Here is a 21,276-nt window from a genome sequence, read left to right as displayed (position 1 = left end):
ACATAGGTAACATTTGCACTTCTTATTTCTTATCAGGTGCTTCCGTTTTTCAATCCTTGCATGCGTGTTATGTGACTTTCCCTTGTATGTCTTTGATTGCCTTATTCCCAGCTTTTTCTATCCCTGATTTTTATAATAGCCAGGTATAGAAATTTGACTACAAAAGGAAATATTTTTGAGTGACATTTTAAAAGTTGCATCCTTGCATTCTTGCTCTAGAAATTTATGTGCGAAGATGACTCTTGGGAATACTCCCACTGTTAAGCCAGGGTATTTCTCATCGAACGCTTTCTTGATTTGATTGCCTAGATCTCTAGGCATTTTGAACCAAATTTTTCAGAGAGTTCTGGTCCAGCATAAAGTCGCCCTGTCTTGGCAGCCAATCACATATAATCATTGATGCATTGAATAATATTCTTTATGTTGTCGCAAGAGAGTTTCTCAAGATCTCTATATGTCGTGTCTTGTATAACGATGGATCCTTGTGCTGGATCTTCTGCTGAAAATACTCTTCGCATTTGGGACAGGATATTTTGTGTTCCTTCCCTTCCTTCTCTAGTTTGGGTGAGAGCTTCATACTCTGTTGGGTAACTCATTTGCCATTGTACCTATGTTATTTTCTCGATCTCTCCCAATAGGTTCTCTATGAATTCAACTTTGTCCTTTGTATCTGTAAATACTTGGTTTGACACATAATTCTTAGTTATGGACTCCCAATGAGAAAATGCATCATCAAATAACCCTAGTTGCTCTGGGATGATAAATAAAGCTCCACTTTGTTGTTGGGCTGATAGAAGTGTCCATAACTCATTATTTATTCCTCCTCAAAACTTTGCTTTAGGAGGTTGTTGTTCATAGATGGGTTGAAATGTAGATGGGCCTTCCATCACAACTACTTGCTGTAGGTTGCGAATTGGAATACCCAAACTTAAGACAATTACTTGAAGAAACCCCTACCGAATCTCAGCAAATTTACTCAACTAGCACTGTGGTATCACCGTACCGACCTCCTTAAGATGCAATGATGGGACCACCAGGATATCCTCCTGCAAGAGCTCAAGAAGGCCCATCTACATTTCAACCCATCTATCGGTTAGGAGTAGTAAGAGTGGAAGAGGGCGACGTGTCGAGGCGGTGGGAGAGAAAACAGAAAATAAAATAAAATAAAAAATAGGAGATAAAAAAAATTCATCAAAAATACTCCAACCTAATTCGTTTTACAACAATCAAACCGATTTCACCCATTTAAAACTTCATTCAAAATATATCTGAATTTAACATCGTTCCGACAAACAACAATGTTGAGATTGCATTTGACAATTCAAATTTTAAACAGACAAATTAAATGGATCAAATGAATGTCGCCCTCTTCCGCTCTTACTACTCCTTCTCCATTTTTCTTCTTCTCCTTCCTCTCTCCACAACAACACCAACTCTAGATTTCTAGCAACCGTGTCTCCCTCCTTTTCTCATTTCCAGATCATGCAGCAACCCAAATTCCCTTCTTCTTCAAGCCACCAGCAACCTATCCTTTTCTAGCAACACATCAACAAGTTTTCCTTTCTCTTCTCCAACAATTTAATCTCTAACCAACACTAATTTCTACAGAAGCTCATCTCCATTTCTCATCACAGCGACAACAACAGCAATTACTTGCTGTCTTCTAGCAACAACAAGTCCAGCATTTTCCCCAGAAGCCTTTTGTCCCTTTTTCTTTAGCTAACGGCGGCAACTCTTGCCTCTTCTTCCAATCAACAACAATGACTATTGTTGTTGCTCATAGCAGCAACGCTGCTATTCACTGTCGCTCACTGCCATAACCAAAGGCGAGGCCTATCCGCTCTCTTGTTGTCCAGCCCAAGGAGGATCACAGGTTTTCCTTGGTTCTAAACCCTTTAATATCCTCATTAATGAAAGTTGTGTTCTGTGCGACCACCAATTGAAGGTAAACATGACCTGCTTATTTTGTTTGTTTTGTTCTCTTACATTGTATCATTGTGACAAAAGGTGAAAACGTTCACCCCGTCAACCCGTCGCAAGACCAACACGGAGTAAGTAAATCACGGACAGCTACTAGCATTTGGAATAATGACTAACATATAAGGGAGGTATTTATCTCGACTTTGTCGAGATTCAAACACCAGACCTTACATTGCATCATGGTGCATGACTTGCTTGTTTTTCCATGTTAACCATCCTTTGCTACTCCAAGGTCACAAGAGAAATGTATTTAGATTCAGTCAGGGTGCATTTTAACCATTTGCTGGGTAGACGCTTTGAGGGCACTTCTCATAGTGTTTTAAAAATTTTTGGCTTTACGTCTTTTATCTTGTCTTTCCTGTCCATGTAGTCAGGGTACATTTTATGTCTTGGTGTTTGTGTTATCTTTTTTTTGTCGCCAGTAGTGTTGAGAATTCATGCTTGATAATGAAAGTTGGATTTTGTTTTTGATTTTATTGATAGCTTATTTAATTTTTGATTTTGGAAATTTTAAAATAATCAGTTAGAAATCTTGGTATGCGACTCTATTTTGTGTAGTTAGTTTTGACTTAGCAGGTGGCTCTATTTGTGTAATTGGTTTTGACTGCTAGTGCTGATGCTTTGAAGACCCCCCTGAGGCATGTGATAAATAATGATAGGATGGATTGGATATCTTACTTAATTTTTAATGTAAAAATAAGACGAACAGAAGATATATATAGGATGGAAGAAAGGAAGGATAGATTAAGTTTAATGTTTCCATCATGTTATTTACTTGAAAGGATCCATTGTTTATTTTCTTGTGAGGAAATGGTGCAAACAAAATTGAGGAAAATTTGAACAATTTTTCATCAACTGTTTTTCATTCGTAAGTATTGCCATCCAAGTAGACAATCAGAAAAGTTTTCATCCATTCATTCTAGTTTCCACCTAAGTAAATAAGCTATCAGTTGCATATTATGAACTATATGACTTACCAAAATGTTTATGGATAGATTCTAAATTGTTCAAGTTGTTAACTAATCTTTTTAATTTTTTTAATGTCACAATTAGCACCTATGTTTGCGTGTACAGCCGAGTGGGTTGTTAAATGTATATATAATTGCGTGGATGTTGTTTATTTTATTCTAGTCGAGTGGACTGATGATATAAACTGCATGGTTGTGTGTATATTCCAGCCGTATGTGGCTGATGTATTTTTGTATGTAGAAATACCTTAGATTGTCACCCGTTCAGGGGAGATGTTGCCGAAATTTTTTCTGGCAGAGACTACCTGGGGCGTGACAATTTATTTGGTATCAGAGCAATTTATGAGGCTTGATTTTCATATTTTGAATTCGTGTTTTAGTTTTCTCGATGTGACTTTTTCGAGTTTTGGGACCTGGCAGCAGTAGAACAACTCCAAACTATAAGAGGTATGTTGATATATTGGTATCATACATTTCTGTTAGTATATGCATTGTTGTTTATGATAGTTATGACATATGTTAGTACTTTTTGTTAGTACTTGTCTAGTTGTTGTAGCATAAATTACATGTGTTGGGTCAACCAGTGATCACAGTCGACCCTACTGTAGATCAAGGATTACAGTCTCAGGTGATTTTTCATATCATACCACCAGTAATTTTAGTTTCTTTTACTACTAGTTAGTTAGGAGATAGAGGCACATACTAGCCTTTGCTATTATTAGCTGGGTAGTGGATAGTATTTGTATATTCATGTTGACTCAGCCAGTAGAGTACCGATTTAACTTAGTTAGTTTCGTCAGTAGATAATTAATTTACTCTATTAGATCGGTTAGTAGAAGACTGATTTACACTTGTTGACCTGGGTAGTCGTGGATCGATATACCTTAGTCGCTTTGTAGAGGATTAATGTATTCTTATTGGATTAGTTAGTAGATGACCGAATTATTATGTTGGTCCAATCAGTAGGGGATCGTCATACTCTATTTTTTAGAGGTTTTGATCTTTGGGTTATTCGTGTGTTAGTTAGATATCTTGAGCACATTTGAGTACCTGGCTTGTACCGACATGGAAAAGACTGAATTAGTCGTATACCATTGTCGGCTTGGTCAGTCTATAAAGGATCGATGCATCCTATTTCATGGGGACTTTAACCATGGACTGTCTGTACCTGGTCAGATGACTTAAAAGGTACAATTGGCTAGGTGACCCCCACTAATGTAGAAAAGTGTAGAGCTACCTGTTTAACACTTATGAGAATAACTGAGAGAGTACATTCATATACATGATTTGTATTTGCATGAGAAAGTTGAAGATAGTTGCTTAACCTTTACGTGATCAAGTACCTCGTGAAAGAAGCAGATGATGATACTAGAGATCCAGGCATCACTTGGTGATTACTTTGAGGTGTTTGGAGAGAGAGTAATCCTCTACCTCTTTTCGTAGCATGATGGTTTATAAGACGATAATCAGTCGACTCGCCTAAGGTTGATCCATGAGGGATCCTGACTCATGGACTGATCGGATGTGATTAGATATCCTCGATGTACCTTGGGATTAGTAGGGTTTTATACTCATATCTCATGGATTTATTGTATCTCTACCCTTTGGCGTATTATTGATTATCAATTCGAAAATCAAGAGATACCTTGGATTTCAGTTGTGATATATTTCTATATCTCGCGAGTACCCCATGATGAGAGTAGGTCACTAGGAGTTAAATATGTTAGAACATGACTGGATTGTTTCACTAAAGATATATGATAATAAACTTTCCCTATTAGATATATACTTTGTGGTGGTACGACACAGACGTGCAATGTTGAACCCTGGCGGGTATTTTCATTTCTGACCTTTATTAGTTCTTTTGAACTTTGAGCATGGTTAATACCGGATGATTATGCTACTTTACCTTGGATTGTCTATGATTACTGTTTTCTTGTTTGGTACTTATGTTTAATTTTTGAGGTAAAGTAGTTACGTTCTGTACAGTCTCGTTTCTAGATTCCTGAACTCTATTACATATACCCTTGTAGAGTAGGTAGTATAGGAATTTTCTGGTTGATTGGGTTAAATATGCTGATTATGCATATCTAGGTTGTGTGTACATATGATTAGTATGTGTTGTAGGAGTCCTGTGGTAGACTGACCATTCGCAGGTAGTGTTTGTATACATATCCAGTTATGGTTATTGTAGGTTTCTTGTGGATTATACCTATGTGGTTAGGTGTACGCGTTTGATTATATTATTGGAAGTATCTTGTCGATTTAATCTGTGTTGTTGTATGTGTACATTTGTTTGGTGTATTATTGGAGGTATCTTTTCGATTAAATCTGTGTTATGGTTAGGTGTACATGTCTGATTGTATTATTGGAGGTATCTTGTTGATTATACCTACGTTGATATATGCACATGGGTTCGGTATGTATTGTTGGAGGTATTATGCTAATTGATACCTGTGTTATGAGTGTGTTTGGTGTGTACTAATTGGAGGATTATGTCGATTATACTTATGTTGTGTGTGCACGTGTGACAGGTGTATTATTGGTATTATCATGATGATTTTACCTATGTTGAGTGTCTACATTATGTCATTGACGGTATACACTGTCAATTAATTTTTCTACTGGTGAGTGGCCCATTACGATGTTGAGAGAGTTGACTGAGAATTTGATATGTTTACTAGGTTGTTATATCCTTGGCTGCCCATGGTGATTTGTGGTAGAGTGATCTCATGCAGTCTTTAGCTAGATAGTTAGATGTCTTAGTCACTTATGGATTGTTTATGGTGGAGCGTTGCTCCCACATATTATGGATTATTTATGGTGGAGAGTTGCTCCCACATATTGTAGATTGCATGTAGCGGAGCATTGCTCCCATTTATAGATTACAGATACAGATTACTGATTGTTGCGGTGGAGCGTTGCTCCCACATATTGTGGATTGCTTGTAGAGGAGCGCTGCTCCCATATAGGTTGCATTGTTGGTGGTAGAGCGTTGCTCCCACATATGTGCATTTCTTGTAATGGAGTGTTGCTCTCACATTTGATGATCTATTTCTTTGATGATTTGTAGTTAGTGATCAGGTTTCAGACTTATTGTCGGGGATCTTATAGTTAAGTATGTTTGTTGTACGAACATTATGAGTTCTTGGTTTTACCAGTTAGGTTTACAGCGCCCTAAATATTTTCATGAACTCGATGGTTTTGGTATTCCTAGGATGTTTGGATCGGTTTTCATTGTCGTTGTTGACGATGTTATGATCTATTTCTAATCCGAGGGGAATCACATACACTATTTTCGCATAGTTCTAGAGATGTTTCGACGGAAATATCTATATATGAAGTTTAGTAGTGCGTATTGGGATTGTCTTCTGTGAGATTTCTGGGACACATGGTCACTAGTAGGGAATACCGTGGATTTACAGGAGGTAGAGTTTGTTACCAGTTGGGAGTAATCGTAGTCTATACAGGAGACTCACAACTTCCTTTGTCTAGCTCGATATTACAGACGGTTCGTTGATGATTTCTCTCAAATTGCTAAGCCCCTGTCACGCTTGACTAGGAAAGACGTTAAGTTCACGTGGTCAGAAGCCTGCGAGAGTAGCTTCCAGGAGCTGAAGCAGAGATTAGTGTCAGCACCAGTTCTGGTTTTACTTCTGGAGATGGATGGAGTTCCTGAAGGATTATGATTGTACCATTAGCTACCACCCACGGAAAGCTAATGTGATTGCTGATGCACTTAACCGAAAGTTCAGAGGGGTTTTAGCTCGCCACCGAGTTTTAAGCACGGACTTGATTTAGGATTTCTCTGAATTGGACCTTGAGGAGTAGGGACGGACAGAGCAGGTATCCTTATTACCATGGTTGCTCAGTCGTCGATCAGGACGAGGATCCGAGAGGCCCAGGCGGGAGATTAGCGCTTATAGTCTAGTGGCAGTCAAATAGCTTTTGAGTAACAGACAGGGTTCACCCGAGATGACGAGAGTATTATTTATTTCCGAGGTAGATTATGCGTACCTCAATCTCATCCGGTCTTGGAGGAGCTACTTCAGGAGGCTCATCGCTCCCGATTTACGATCCACCCAAGCGGAACACGCATGTATCGAGATTTGAGGCGTTCCTATAGGTGGAACGACATGAAGAAAGACATCGCGAAGTTTGTAGCTAGATGTTTAGTCTGTCAGCAGGTGAAGGCTGAGCACCAGAGATCTACTGGATTACTTTAAAGGATTCCTATTCCAAAGTGGAAATGGGAAGACATCACTATAGATTTTACGGTAGGACTGCCTAGGATACGACGAGGCCATGACACGATTTGGGTAGTCGTTAACCGATTAACCAAATCTGCACATTTCGTAACGATTCGGATGATCGATTCTCTGGATCGATTGACAGAGCGGTATTGTCAAGAGATCATCAGATTGCATGATGTTCCTTTGAGCATTATATTCGATAGAGACACACGGTTCACGTCTCAGTTCTGGCAAAGTTTGCAGTAGCCTTTGGGCACACAACTCTGTTTCAGTACATCATTCTATCCGTAGACAGATGGACAGTCAGAGCGGACCATCCAGACTTTAGAGGACTTGCTGAGGTCTTGCGTTATGGATTTCAGAGGCAGCTGGGAGGACCACCTGCCATTGGTGGAGTTCACCTATAACAACAACTATCATTCGGCTATCCGGATGGCACCGTTTGAAGCATTGTATGATAGACCTTGTCGGTCACCCACCCCTGGAAGGAGGTTGGGGAGGCCCGACTGCTAGAACCTCATAGAGCTTAATAGGAGGCATAATTGGTCTGCACTATTAGACGGAGAATGTCTGAGGCGCAGAATCGTCAGAAGAGTTATGCTGATCGGAGACGAAAACCCCTGGAGTTCTCTATTGGCGACCATGTATTTTTGCGAGTCTCACCCACGAAAGGGGTAAAGAGATTTGGCTTCCGAGGTAAGTTAGCTCTGCGATACATTGAGCCTTTCCAGATCTTGAAGAGGATTGGAGCGATAGCTTACCGTCTGACATTACCACCGTCTCTAGCAGGCGTTTACGATGTATTTCATGTGTGCATGCTGAGGAGATATGTGCCTGACCCAACACATATTTTGTCGGATATATTAGTTCCCATTCAGCCTGACGCTACCTACGAGGATGTTCCGGTATGGATTCTGGACCACAGAGAGCGTCAGCTGTGGAACAAGACTATTCGACTAGTTAAAGTCGGATGTTAGTATCATTCTGACGAGAAGACTACCTGGGAGCTCGAGGTTACGATTCGAACTCGATACCCCCATTTGTTTATTTGAGGTATGTAGGTTAGACTTCCATTCAGAATTTATACTAGTTGTTTATTGTCAAGAATATAAAATACGACAACAAATAATAATTAAATAGTAATGTTTAATATGTAAATAGCCTTAATGAAATTTTTAAAATTTTTTGAAAATTTTGCAGAGTTCGTATGAAATAGTTTATGAGGATGAATTAATAGGTGTAAGAAAGACGGTTTGGAAATACCCATATATGGAAGTTGATTAAGGAATTAATCTAGACTTTAATATAGGAAAAATAGATTTTATTTATTTTCTTTTTCTTATTTTCCTTTTCCTATGTCTTTTCTTCGTGCCCTATTCTTCTTCCACGCCGAAACCCCTCTTCCTCTTCTTCGTTGAGCTCGCGACACCAACCTTTCTTCTTCTTTTTCCCCCACCGAGCCCGAACTTCTCTCCTGTTTCCCTCTCGCGCCGCCGCCACCTAGTCCCGAGCCTTCACCTCCTCGCGATCTCTCCCCCGTGCCCTAATTTTTTCCTTCCGATCTTCTGTCGCATCGACGCCGCCGCACGGAGCAGCGTCGACGCCGTACAGCCGACGCCTCACCGAAGCTTCCTCTCCCCTACCGACGTCTCATCGTCGCTCACTGCCGGAGCCAAAGGCGAGGGCCATCCGCTCTCTTGTTGTCCAGCCCAAGGAGGATCACATGTTTTCCTTGTTTCTGAACCCTTTAATATCCTCATTAATGAAAGTTGTGTTCTGTGCGACCACCAATTGAAGGTAAACATGACCTGCTTATTTTGTTTGTTTTGTTCTCTTACATTACATCATGGTGCATGACCTGCTTGTTTTTCCATGTTGACCATCCTTTGCTACTCCAAGGTCACAAGAGAAATGTGTTTAGATTCAGTCAGGGTGCATTTTAACCATTTGCTGGGTAGACGCTTTGAGGGCACTTCTCATTGTGTTTCAAAAATTTTTGGCTTTACGTCTTTTATCTTGTCTTTCCTGTCTATGTAGTCAGGGCACATTTTTATGTCTTGGTGTTTGTGTTATCTTTTATTTTGTCGCCAGTAGTGTTGAGACTTTATGCTTGATAATGGAAGTTGGATTTTGTTTTTGATTTTATTGATAGCTTATTTAATTTCTGATTTTGGAAATTTTAAAATAATCAGTTAGAAATCTTGGTATGGGACTCTATTTTGTGTAGTTGGTTTTGACTTAGCAGGTGGCTCTATTTGTGTAATTGGTTTTGACTGCTAGTGCTGATGCTTTGAAGACTCCCCTGAGGCATGTGATAAATAATGATAGGATGGATTGGATATCTTACTTAATTTTAATGTAAAAATAAGACGAACAAAAGATATACTTAGGATGGAAGATAGGAAGGATAGATTAAGTTTAATGTTTCCATCATGTTATTTACTTGAAAGGATTCATTGTTTATTTTCTTGTGAGGAAATGGTGCAAACAAAATTGAGGAAAATTTGAACAATTTTTCATCAACTGTTTTTCATTCTTAAGTATTGCCATCCAAGTAGACAACCAGAAAAGTTTTCATCCATTCATTCTAGTTTCCACCTAAGTAAATAAGCTATCAGTTGCATATTATGAACTATATGACTTACCAAAATGTTTATGGATAGATTCTAAATTGTTCAAGTGGTTAACTAATCTTTTTAATTTTTTTAATGTCACAATTAGCACCTATGTTTGCGTGTACCACGGCATCTATTTCACACTTTGTATCTTGATATGCAGCCATAGGAAACATGAATGATAATGGACCACTCATCATTCTATTCATTATATGAACTTGATTACCTATTTGAACATATCAGAACTTAAGGATTTTTTACTTATTTGCCTAGGTATAATTAATTAATATTTGAATCGAATAGGCACCTAGGCAGTCAATTAAGATAAAATTAGCCTTGCCACTAATAATTTTATTAAACTTAAGCATGTAACATGAATGCAATATAGTTTTTTTGAAGTTTGACATAATCTAAATTATGAGACACTTGAATGTACCTCTCATTTGTATAATCTTTTTTTTCCAATTGGTAGGGGTAGTAATTCATGTCGAAGGACAAAATGACTTGTGTCTCATTGAACTCTTATTTAGTCTTAGTTCAAACATAACCTAATGGGTCAAATTCAGAAACCTAGCTATATCACTTGTTAAAATAGATTGATTCCCATGATCCTATTTAATTAAACTAGCTCGGCAGGCAGTGTTGTGTCATATGCATCAAAATGATTTGATTTTCTTGTTAACCTAGTCAATGCTTAATATTAATTATTCAATATGAAAAATCCTATATCTAATAATAATAATAAATCAATTAAATATTTCATTCATAATATGAGTAACATATTTCTGACTAGTTGTGTCGTCATGGGATAGTGTTCATTGCTCAATGGCAGCTCCTGCCACTCCGCTTCCCTCTTCAAAGGGTGTTGAGTCTCAAAATCCTAATTGTAGTAGCAACTCTCCTTCAATGTTCTTATCACCCTCACCATTACGCTTATGGAGGCCAGCGACTCAAAGGAATGTGAGGAATCAATGGTTGAAATTGTTCTCAAGCAAGATTCAGTGGGCCAGCGCCATGTCAGAGGGGAGATCACATGCTACCTCACTTGTAAATGCATATCTCAATCACAGGTGAGGGAAAAGTTTGTTTTATGATTTTTTAGGTTTTAAGGGAAAATAAGAAGTTGGTTGAGCTACATTTGATGGTAGTTTTTTTTAGATACATGTCGTCAGTGAACTTGGGTGCTGCGAATGACATGCCGGAAATTCGAGAGAAGGCATGCCAAAAATTGGCTCATAAGCAGGTCTTCCTTCTGAATTTTCATCTTTCTTATCATGTTGATATCTTATAGACTTAAATTTGAATACATTTATTGTTTGTTCTTGGACTAAGATGCTGATGACATTAGTTTCCAGGAAACATATGGAAACTATCTTCTCTCATCGTACAAGAATATGGTATGCTCGTAACTGGTAACTTGTGTCTCTTATTAGCAAAATTGAATTTACTTCTACCTTTATATAAAAAAATTCATGGAGCAACACCACTGTTAGGTTTGGTACATTTTATTTCTGATTCAATCTATCTTCTTGATTTTTCATCCTCTGCTTTCATATTAGTAGCTATATGGAAGCATTCAAGGTGACTCCAGCTGAAAAGTTCATTGATGCATGTTTTTTAACTTCCAGATCTCATTCAGATTCTCTAATCTCAATCCTTTTCAGGTACTCACAGTTGCTGAATTGGTTAAGTCCGCACACTCTTTCCGATGTTTCCTTAAAGGACCAGTTGCTGGCCCTCTGTCGCAATTTGGTGATAGTCCTGAACATGAGAATGATAGTGGAGATGGTGGTGGAGTACCAGTTTTTACATTGTTTTCAATCTCACAATTTGGTATGCTTTCTCCTTCGGTCAACATTTTACACATTAGATTGGTGTTATGTGGATGGATCTTAGGTTGTATTTTTTGGAAGCACAATTTTACTGCATTTTCAATTTTCTTCTCTTAGACCTTTGTTTGATAAGTTGGTATTAGTTTACTTAGCTCAATCTCAATATTTTACTATGTTATGTATTGACATCCCTAGATGAAATCAAACAATCTAACACTATAAAGGACCTGAAGAACACATCTTATGCTTGTGCTTCATTTTCAACTTGTACTCTTAAAACTAGAGTTGAGATGTGTCTAGTGGTACAAACCGAAAGAACTAACCAATTTAAACTTTTTTTAAAATAAAATTTTATGCAACAAATGATCATGCTATCAGAACCAAGTTAAACAAAAGGTGAAATTTCTCAGTTTGGTCAACTCAAACCTAAATATGTTAGATTTTAACTAGCCAACTATAATTATTTTTGCATGAAAGTGATAAAGATGATATATCTATGAAATTGTTTTAGAAAAGAAAAGAGAAAACCATGCTTTTTCAGTTTGCTTCTATTTGTAATTACAAAAAGAAAAAACTGACATCGTGTTTAAATTTTCTTGACCAAGTGAACTTATTTTCATTTTCTTTTTCAGAATAGTAGGATTTTTGCCAGCATTTTAGTTAAGAAGTTATTGGTCTTGTCTCAGCATATTTCAATTGTATATCTTCCTTCAGGTTTTTTTTTGAGTTTGTCATGCATCAAATGAAAAGGGAACAGAAATCTAGGCTCTAGCTGTTCTTGTACCAGTGACAAAAAATAACGCCTTGTATTCCAAGTTGGTTGACTGGTGACTTGGATTTCCATCCAACTATAAAGATTCAAATCATATATATATATATATATATATATATATATAGAATCTTTTGGTTCCAAAATTTAGGCCTCCAAACTTTTATCAATCTTATTTCGAATAATCAACACAATTATTTGAGCTAGCTGTTCATTAATTAGATATTCAGTTCAAAACTCTCAAATTTGTTTGAAGCCTATCATAGATTCACCTGTTAATGCTTATAGTCTTTGCAATGAGTTTTGCATTCAAAGATAATTCCTATCCCCTATGAATGTTGAAGGGCAACACTTTTCTTGTGTAATTTGGAGGTTCATGTAAGAGAAATTTAAATTTTTTCTCTCCATTATATTTACTGGATCTTTTCATTTGTGCTTGAATCTCATTACCCATAATACATAATTTCTTTCTGTCAAAATTTAGCTATATTTCATTATGTTATTTCTTTTAGTTAGATTCTTTTTTTTCTTCTCAAATCTTAGAAATTAGTGTTGATTTCTTCGCATTCGTGGAATGTCAGAAAATCTTGCATGGGAGCTAGTTGAGATGTTTGTATCAGAGTTAAGCTTGAAGGTACGTAATACTTGTACATTAAAATTCTATGAACCTTTTGGCTGCTGATGCTTCTTCTGATGATGGTGCTGATAATTTTCCTGTGGCTATTGGTTATCTTCATTTGGACAGCGGTTCCTGGTGGTTGAGTTTCTCTCACTTAGATGTGAAGGTGCAGGACGGGGTAATAAGATACAGTGGTCAGATGAACTATATATTGGAGAATTTGATGAACTAAAGATTAGTGGTCTATGCACTGAAAATAATATCCCACCTCTGTTTCCACAATTAAGAGGTCAACTATCTTGGAGTCCCTTAGACACAAAGGAATATCATCTTATGAGCAGTGATGTTTTGCAGGTCAGTTGGTACAGTCGGAATTGCATGCTTTTGTTTGGTACAATTATGATCTGTTTCTTGATTAATTCATCTCAATTGATGACATTTTGATATGTGTTAGTTATCTCATTAAGTTGCCACCATCTTTGGGTCTCCGTGGAATCTTCACGACTTATCAGTCTCAATTCACTTTTATACCCACATTTATATTTGCTAAACAATTTGAATATTTCTATGTTCTAAGTGATGTGATTGTCCCTAAAAGAAATAAAAATTTCAAGGAATCACAATTTTGGAATACAGAAGCTGTCTTCTCCATAATCTTGATCACGGTTCAAAATTTCGTTCCGTGTCGGGTGGAACGAGCGAAACTTACCGTTCTATCTGTGCATCGAAATCGGCATCAGACTAGCAACGATTTCGTTGAGTCATCACGTGCACACGACAGGAGGAATCATGCGCGCTCGTCGTCGTGTGACAGTGCGTGTCGCGATTCCATCGCGACCAGCGCCGCCAGAATTGTGGGATGCCTTTGGCGCAACCAAACGTCCTAGGAGCTTCGCAGGTGCTGCCGGAGGAATCGTGGGACGCCTCTGGCTCTGCAGGAGGAGTCGCGGATCGCCTCCGATGGCGCCGAAGGAGTCCCTGGACTCCTTCAGCAGTGTCGGAGGAGTCCTACAACTCCTCCTGTGGCCCTGGAGGCGCTTGCGACTCTCTGGTGCCGTCGGATGAGCGTGCTTAAAAATTAAATATTTTGATTTAATTAATTCAAACATTTCCTAACTTGTGTGATATTTTGAAGAGGCTTATAAAGTCTAATTAAATTATCCTAATAAAATATAAATATATTTAAAATTTTAAAAAAATAATAAAAAAATTTATTAATTAATATTCTGAAAATTAAATTTACCGATTTAAATTTATTTAAAAATTCTAATTTTGTTTAAAAAATCTAATAAATCAGAGTAATATTCTGATATTTTTTAATTATTTTATATTTTTTCTGTTTTATTATTTAATTAATATTCTATTTTTTTTATCAATTTAAATATAGATTATTTAAAATAATAATTAATTTAAATAAATAAATAGTTAATTTATATAATTATTATGCATAATGTAGTTTTTTAAAAGTAATCTATATACTTATTATAGAAAAAATGTATAATCAATTTAAAATTTAGATCCATGAATATTAAAATATTTAACTTTTTTTACTTTTATAATTTTTGCTTCTTGAACATATGAACATATATTTTTATCTCATAATGTCTTTGCCTAGGAAATATTATATGTCCTTTATATAAGAAATTTTGATAAAGGTCTGTCAAGTTTATGATTCCTATTAAAACACTTATAATCTTGTGCACCTCTGATCATTTTAAATTGAGATAGTTAGAATTATTATTATTAGAAGATTGTTTCAAATTTAAATAAAAAAAATACCGAAACCGTATCGGCACGTCACGATATGATATCGAAACCATATCATTTCGGTCTGGGACCGAAATCTCAGCATGGGTCGAGATTTTAAGCCATGATCCTGATGACTTAAACATGATGATTGACAATGAACACATTATTGCTTCCTCTCTAGGTACATTTGATCCCACATTTCTTCTTTGTAGAATAATCTTTGTAAGGTTGTAAGGTCTACAGATTTTATGGTTTACTATATATATTATTATTGGTGCAATCACCCTTTGAGGTCGGGATTGAGCGATTATTTGATGGATTAAGTAAAAAGTTTAAGTTAGGATTATTGTTATATTTGATATGTGTATTTGAATCGCACATAACTTAGAGATATACACATGGACACAACTTGACATGGCCAAGGTTGATTGAGGACTTGATGGCTCTTGGTTTGTGGAGATTGGAGAAGGATGGCATGGAGCATCCTAGGACCGCCGGACGAGGAGCATAAGAGTATGACTAAGACGATGAAGCAAACTACATAGGTGGAGGCTTGAAGGGTGGCATGAGGAAGAGCCTCGGGTTTGATTGCATTTGAGGGACGAGTAACTTGATAGGAGATGATTTCGAAGCATAAGTATAACTCATGGTTGTTGGATCATAGGCAGGCTAGAGTGGGAGGGTGAATAGCACGAATAACAATTTTAGTTGTTAATCAATTACTATTAGAGTGAACACAGTGGAAAATAGACTAAACAACTCAAAGGAAGTACAACAAAGCCAGACACAGCCATTAATGTGATTCACAGCCCCAGACTGCCACTCCACGGTCCTAAGGTCCTCACTGCAAATCTTCCTACTTTCTCCTTTTCAGCCTCAACTAAGGTAGAATAAACTTCCTTTTGTTTGTAGACTAGAAGAAGGATGCAATAGCTTGTAGATCAAGATCTCACCATATGATTTCTCTGTCAGAGTAACAAAATTTTTTTCTCAAAATTATCGGGCTTAGAATAGAATTTTCAAATTATCATCGTAGAGTTGTTGTTTGCGTGAACGCTACTTCTTTTATAAAGTTTTGCCATTAGTCGGCTGTTCATGTTCCATCAGTGGTCAAATCACCTTGGTCATCTTCTCCGACCATTTTCTAAATCTGTCATCAGTGTAATATGAGAGTTGACTCCATTGATCATTAGCCGACTTCTCTAGTTGATTGTTCATTCTTTTATGCTTTTTTTAAATTCATTAGTCGACTTCTCAGTTAACCGTTCAAACTTCAAACTTCTATTCGACTCTGTAATTCACCAGTCGATTTCCTCTATTTTATTCTGAAATTCATGAGTCGACTTCCTCAGTCGACTTTTCAACTCTTTGTTCCATACTAAAATTTATATTTTCAACCTTCTATTCCATACTAAAATTCATTAGTCGACTGTTTTCCATTTGTCAAACTACGAATTCAAACACAATGTGGGTTCCATCAGTCAAATGTACATGCATAGCAGTGACTCCATATAAACCACAACTTCAATAATCATTCGTAGTATCGATTAATCGACTTCAACAGATCACCTAATCAACTGATCCTATACACCGAATCCGAACTTGCTCGAATTCTGTGTCTGCATTCTTCTTGTGCAACAATTGATTATTACGTTAATATTAGTCGACTGTGGCACCATGACTCAAATCCTCAGGTCAAGTCTGCCTACCTCCGAAACTACCCTCATTGCAAGGTTATATGATCTCGAAGCTCTTAGGTTAGAAGCATACTTGATGCCAGAAGGCCTCCATGTCAATTGGTCTTCCGTGCCTAGAGCTACACCGCTCGAAGTCTTCCTCTGTTTGGAGTTTTACCACTCTGTGTCTTGTTTGTGAACAGAAGGCCTCCATGTCAATTGGTCTTCCATGCCTAGAGCTACACCGCTCGAAGTCTTTCTCTGTTTGGAGCTTTACCACTCTGTCTTGTTTGTGAATATCCTTCTTGGACTTTCTCTGCTTAACATCCAACATCCCATGCTTGTTATGACTTTCACCACATCCGTCTGCCTAGCATCCAACTTCCTATGTCTGCTAGGACTTTCACCCTGTCCATTTGCCAAGTCATCATCGCCTACACACTTGACAACGACATTAGATCACAACAAACACTTAAACATGATCCAAGCATCAAAACCATGCAACACACATGCTTGGTTGGGTTGTATCAACAATCTACCAAAACCTGTAATGTATGTGCATGGGTGATTGCATCAATAATAGTGAGTTGATTGTTGAAAGAAAATGTACTTGGGCGAGGGTGATATCTCAACATAGATGGACTTACCTTAGAAGTGGTCGGAGTCATGCTTGGTTGGGTTGTATCAACAATCTACCAAAACCTGTAATGTATGTGCATGGGTGATTGCATCAATAATAGTGAGTTGATTGTTGAAAGAAAATGTACTTGGGTGAGGGTGATATCTCAACATAGATGGACTTACCTTAGAAGTGGTCGGAGTCATTGTACTAGTTGATTGGTATTGGATACTAGTATGGTTGAGTTGTGGATGTAGTGACTTTGAACAGAAGTGTTTTGCGTTTACGGTTATCTGGTCTGGTTGACTGATAAACCGTATCAATTGACTCATGAAACCCCAAACTCCAAATGAGGAGTTTTGAAGTATGAACTAGGTTGTGGTAATGTTCAATCTGGTGGGCCAGTTGACTGTCTGACTGAGTCAACTGGCCAGCTGAGTGGAGTCAATCAACCAGCGAACAGAATGTTATCATTTGTGGCTGAGTCGATGAGTGATGCTATAAGAGACAACATGGAAGGAGTTGTTTATAAAGCAACAACAAGCACATTCGTTAACGACGATAGTGGCTTAGTCAACTGATGAAAATTTCTAACGGATTGTTGTGTGTTGAAATAACTGTAAAGAGGTTGGAAGAAGGCTTATAAAAGGACTTCAAGGGGATTTGAAGCTAATGTTTCCAGAAACATTTATAGCAATCTCTGAGCCTTCTTGTATCCATTTGTGAGCCTTCATTGTGGGCTTTATTGTAATTCATTCAAGTGAATTGTAAGAGATTTCTCCACCTCCGGTATTTGATCGAAAAGGAGAAAAGTAATGGATGCACCTGAAGGACCAATAAGTCGTGGATTAGCACCCTGGGGGTTGCTCAACCACATTACATCCTCGAGTCTTTGACTTGTTGTTTTATCTTTTTTATTTCAACTATGTTTTGATTGCTCTAATGTTGCTAAGTAATTAGCAAGAATCTTTTAAGTTGTAAATTAGGGGCATTCACTATTCACCCTCTGTAGCTCAGTCACAATGGTCTTATGCTACAATTACTTGGGAGAAGATATCTAATTTTATAGAAAGGGAAGGTTTCACTTATGCTACAATTGCTTGGAGGAGAGATCTAATCTTGAGGAAAGGGAATCAGATGCCCCTCTCTCAGATTATTCCGAAGAAAGAATTTGGGTGAATTTCGCTTTCACCAAATATAGACATAAACCAAGGTAAGAGTCATCAATGGATAAAAAGATCATGATGCTCTTTGTCTCTGACTTGATAAGGTGTTTGTCAGTGATGATATTAGATGTGGACCTGAAGGCATCACCTTGCGAGGTGACAAATGCCCTGCCATGATGGAAGCAGAGACCTTATGCCCAAGGAAGCAGGGCTGGAAGCCATTCAATGGCTGTGAGGAGCTGCTACTCCATGTGGAGGAAGAATGCAGTGGTGAAGCTAAACTAGTGCTTCTACATGGTGCATGCTGTCATCATTCAAATCATCATTTATACTAATTGTTAAGAACAAAAGCAGAAACTCTAGAATTGTACAAGAGAGCACTCATGTTCTTAGATCAATTAGCTGCAGATAGTAAGCAAAGGTATAATCAAAGGCAACAAGGAATTCTACAGCTGCAAGTGGCAGTGTAGAGGTGCAGTTCGAAAATGTTAGAAATGGTGCTTGCTAAATTTTGTTAGCGGACTACGGGTAGTTTCTCGGAAGTGGTAGGACAAAATGGATTTGACTGAAGAAAATGCATTGGTAGCAGGGGTAGTTTGGTCCTTTTATCCGTTCTCTTCCCTTTTCACTCTTAACTTTTCATCACCAATTAATCATCCTTACAATTTCCTGTTCTTGTTTCCCCTTGTCTCCTTTCCTTCCCTTGTCCTTCACTCTCCTCTTGTCTTAGGTAATCATAGCTTTAATAGTTTGAATAATATTTAGCTGATTAGTGATCGGTTATATGGTAGTTCCCTATAGATGTATGTTGCCAAGATAACAATGTGAGTGCATATTAGTAGAAGATCAGTTGTTTAAGCAATATCCTTCAACATAGCAGATATACTTCCCTATAACATCAAAAAAGATTGTTCAACTTTTACATGGAAATCTGCATATTTTTGTTTTTTTCTTAATTCACCGTCCGTCTTCTGCCTTCCAGTGGTATTCAAATTTCTAGGAGCAAGCTTTTAGATATCATTTACCATTCAAGTGATTTATTATTATTATTTATTTATTTTATTAAAATGTAGATACGGAGAGTAATCTTTTATTCATATCTGAGAGTTATTTCTTATGCATGTAGGTGTACTTGATGGCCTGGATTTCCGATGTAAATATTAATGTACATAGGTATGCAAAACTGAATTTTTTTCCTATTTGGAGCATTTGGTTTGCACATTTTCTATTTTTAATTTTTTTTAAAAACGTGTGTTTTTTATTTTCTAAGAAAGTGATTTTTAAACTTTCTTTATTTTCCTATAGAATGATATTTCCTTTTCAAGAAATTGAATGTGAAAAATGCCAAAAATATGTTTTTATCAGAAAATAGAAATGAAAATGAAAATAAAAAATGCCAACCAAACGCCTAATGTCCATTGATAATATGGTATGCAGAAATTGCATGATGAGGACCTATGAAAGATAAAGTATCAAATATGGTGCTTTGGTTTTTAATCTTTAGTTAGGTATGGTCACGATTTCTTACCAGCTTTTGATACTCAGAATTTCATCTAATCATACTTGTGTCCAACAGTGATTCTTCAACAAGGGCACCCATGGTTACACACCAATACTATATATATATATATATATATATATGAAAATAAGTTTTTCAAAGTCCTAAATTTCTATGATTTTGTTATTTTCTATTCAGTCTAATTAAGACAATTACATTATGTTGCTTAGATGAGTAAAGTGACAAATTCATGCGGTATGGTTCCAAATGTTCAGGATAAAGGAAATATTCAGTATCATTGAAGAAGAAGCACCGATCAAATTTTCTTGAGTTATATAATTTGCTGAGTGGCAAAAGGTTAGCCGTCCCCAAGGGTACGGTGTAGCAGAAGGGCATAGACATGCACAGTTTGATCCGTAGATATGACATATTTGTAGGGATTTTTCCATTAAATAAAGCGCGCAATCACATGATGCTAAGCTTTTGGGCCATCCGCCATGAATGCTTTCTAATTTATTCTAGTAGCTAGTGGAAAACTTTCGTGGGTCAGTTCGACCATTTCAGATTGTGTTATCTGATTCAATATTTGTTTTTGGTAAAATGTTAGCAAATGTGTGGGACATGAATATTTCAATGACAATTATTTTGCATCTGGATGAGCAGCGAACCGCGAAGATACAATCTACTTGCACTTTCTGGCTTTGTGTGCCGGCAGAGCTATTTAAGCTCTATTTCCTTGTCAGAATTTTGAAAATTGGGTTAAATTGTTTAGTAAAAGGATACCTCAGTTTTGTGGGGTATGCTTTGTTTTTTGTGTGTGTGTTTTTTTTTTTGATATTGCAAGGACCATTTAGTTTTTCTTTTTTATTTACAAAGACCCGTCACTTAGATAATTGATTAATACAAATTGTATTTTGATTGTTAATACAAATTGTGCAATGACAATAATTGCAGCTCATGAACATCCCAAAAAGTCATACTAGCTCGGGAACATCCTCGAAAAATCATTATAGTTCGGGACATCTCAGTTTGGGAACATCAACTCAAAAAGTCATTGTAACTCAAGAACATCCCTGTAACATCATTGTAGTTCAGGAATATCCTCTAAAATACATTACAAACGCATTACCTTGTAGCTCTAGCACATAAAAGCATCCCCAATTGAAAACATCTTCATGCCGGTCCGGGTAAGAGAACCTCATCGAAAACGTCTTCTCCATGCCGGTCCGGGTAAGAGAACCTCCCAACTGAGAAATATCTCTTCCAGACTAGAACCTCTTATTCCTAACTCTACGTATCCTTGATAGTGATTTAGGCCTACAGCAAATGACGCCGCTTATACTGACAAACGTCTGACAATGATTATAGTCTAACAATATCCCCTGCCTCTGACAGCTTACAAATCTATTTTTGTTATGAATTTCGTTAGAGGATAAATAATGATTTAAAATGAGTAAGAAGTGGAAAAGTGAAAATAATAACAACGTTAATAAGGGTCGATTTATTTGGTTCGGAGTCTTCGACAATTCCTA

The 21,276-nt window shown here is 37.1% G+C and overlaps 1 protein-coding gene across 5 annotated transcripts; it reads left to right on the top strand.

Annotated features, from left to right (window-relative positions):
- The first annotated feature begins 1,841 nt into the window (after positions 1 to 1,841).
- Positions 1,842 to 20,418, top strand: LOC122031794. Of its 5 annotated transcripts, none has more exons than XM_042590937.1 (9): positions 1,842 to 1,873; positions 10,629 to 10,886; positions 10,975 to 11,059; positions 11,172 to 11,213; positions 11,481 to 11,649; positions 12,999 to 13,051; positions 13,163 to 13,390; positions 19,373 to 19,419; positions 20,020 to 20,418. In XM_042590937.1, exons 2-9 carry the CDS (start codon positions 10,642 to 10,644, stop codon positions 20,072 to 20,074), a joined length of 924 nt encoding a protein of 307 aa, XP_042446871.1. In that variant the 5' UTR covers positions 1,842 to 1,873; positions 10,629 to 10,641; the 3' UTR covers positions 20,075 to 20,418. The 5 variants fall into 5 exon arrangements, with proteins under 5 accessions (XP_042446871.1, XP_042446870.1, XP_042446872.1 ...); XM_042590936.1 differs by lacking the exon at positions 1,842 to 1,873 and adding an exon at positions 8,560 to 8,998; XM_042590938.1 differs by lacking the exon at positions 1,842 to 1,873 and adding an exon at positions 8,560 to 8,998 and having other exon boundaries at positions 19,975 to 20,418.
- Positions 20,419 to 21,276: the final 858 nt, after the last annotated feature.

Source organism: Zingiber officinale, chromosome 11A (genome assembly GCF_018446385.1).
Source record: "Zingiber officinale cultivar Zhangliang chromosome 11A, Zo_v1.1, whole genome shotgun sequence".
Classification (NCBI taxonomy): Eukaryota; Viridiplantae; Streptophyta; class Magnoliopsida; order Zingiberales; family Zingiberaceae; genus Zingiber; species Zingiber officinale.
The sequence above is the reverse complement of the archived record's forward strand: the minus strand, read 5'-3'. Positions and strand labels throughout refer to the sequence as shown.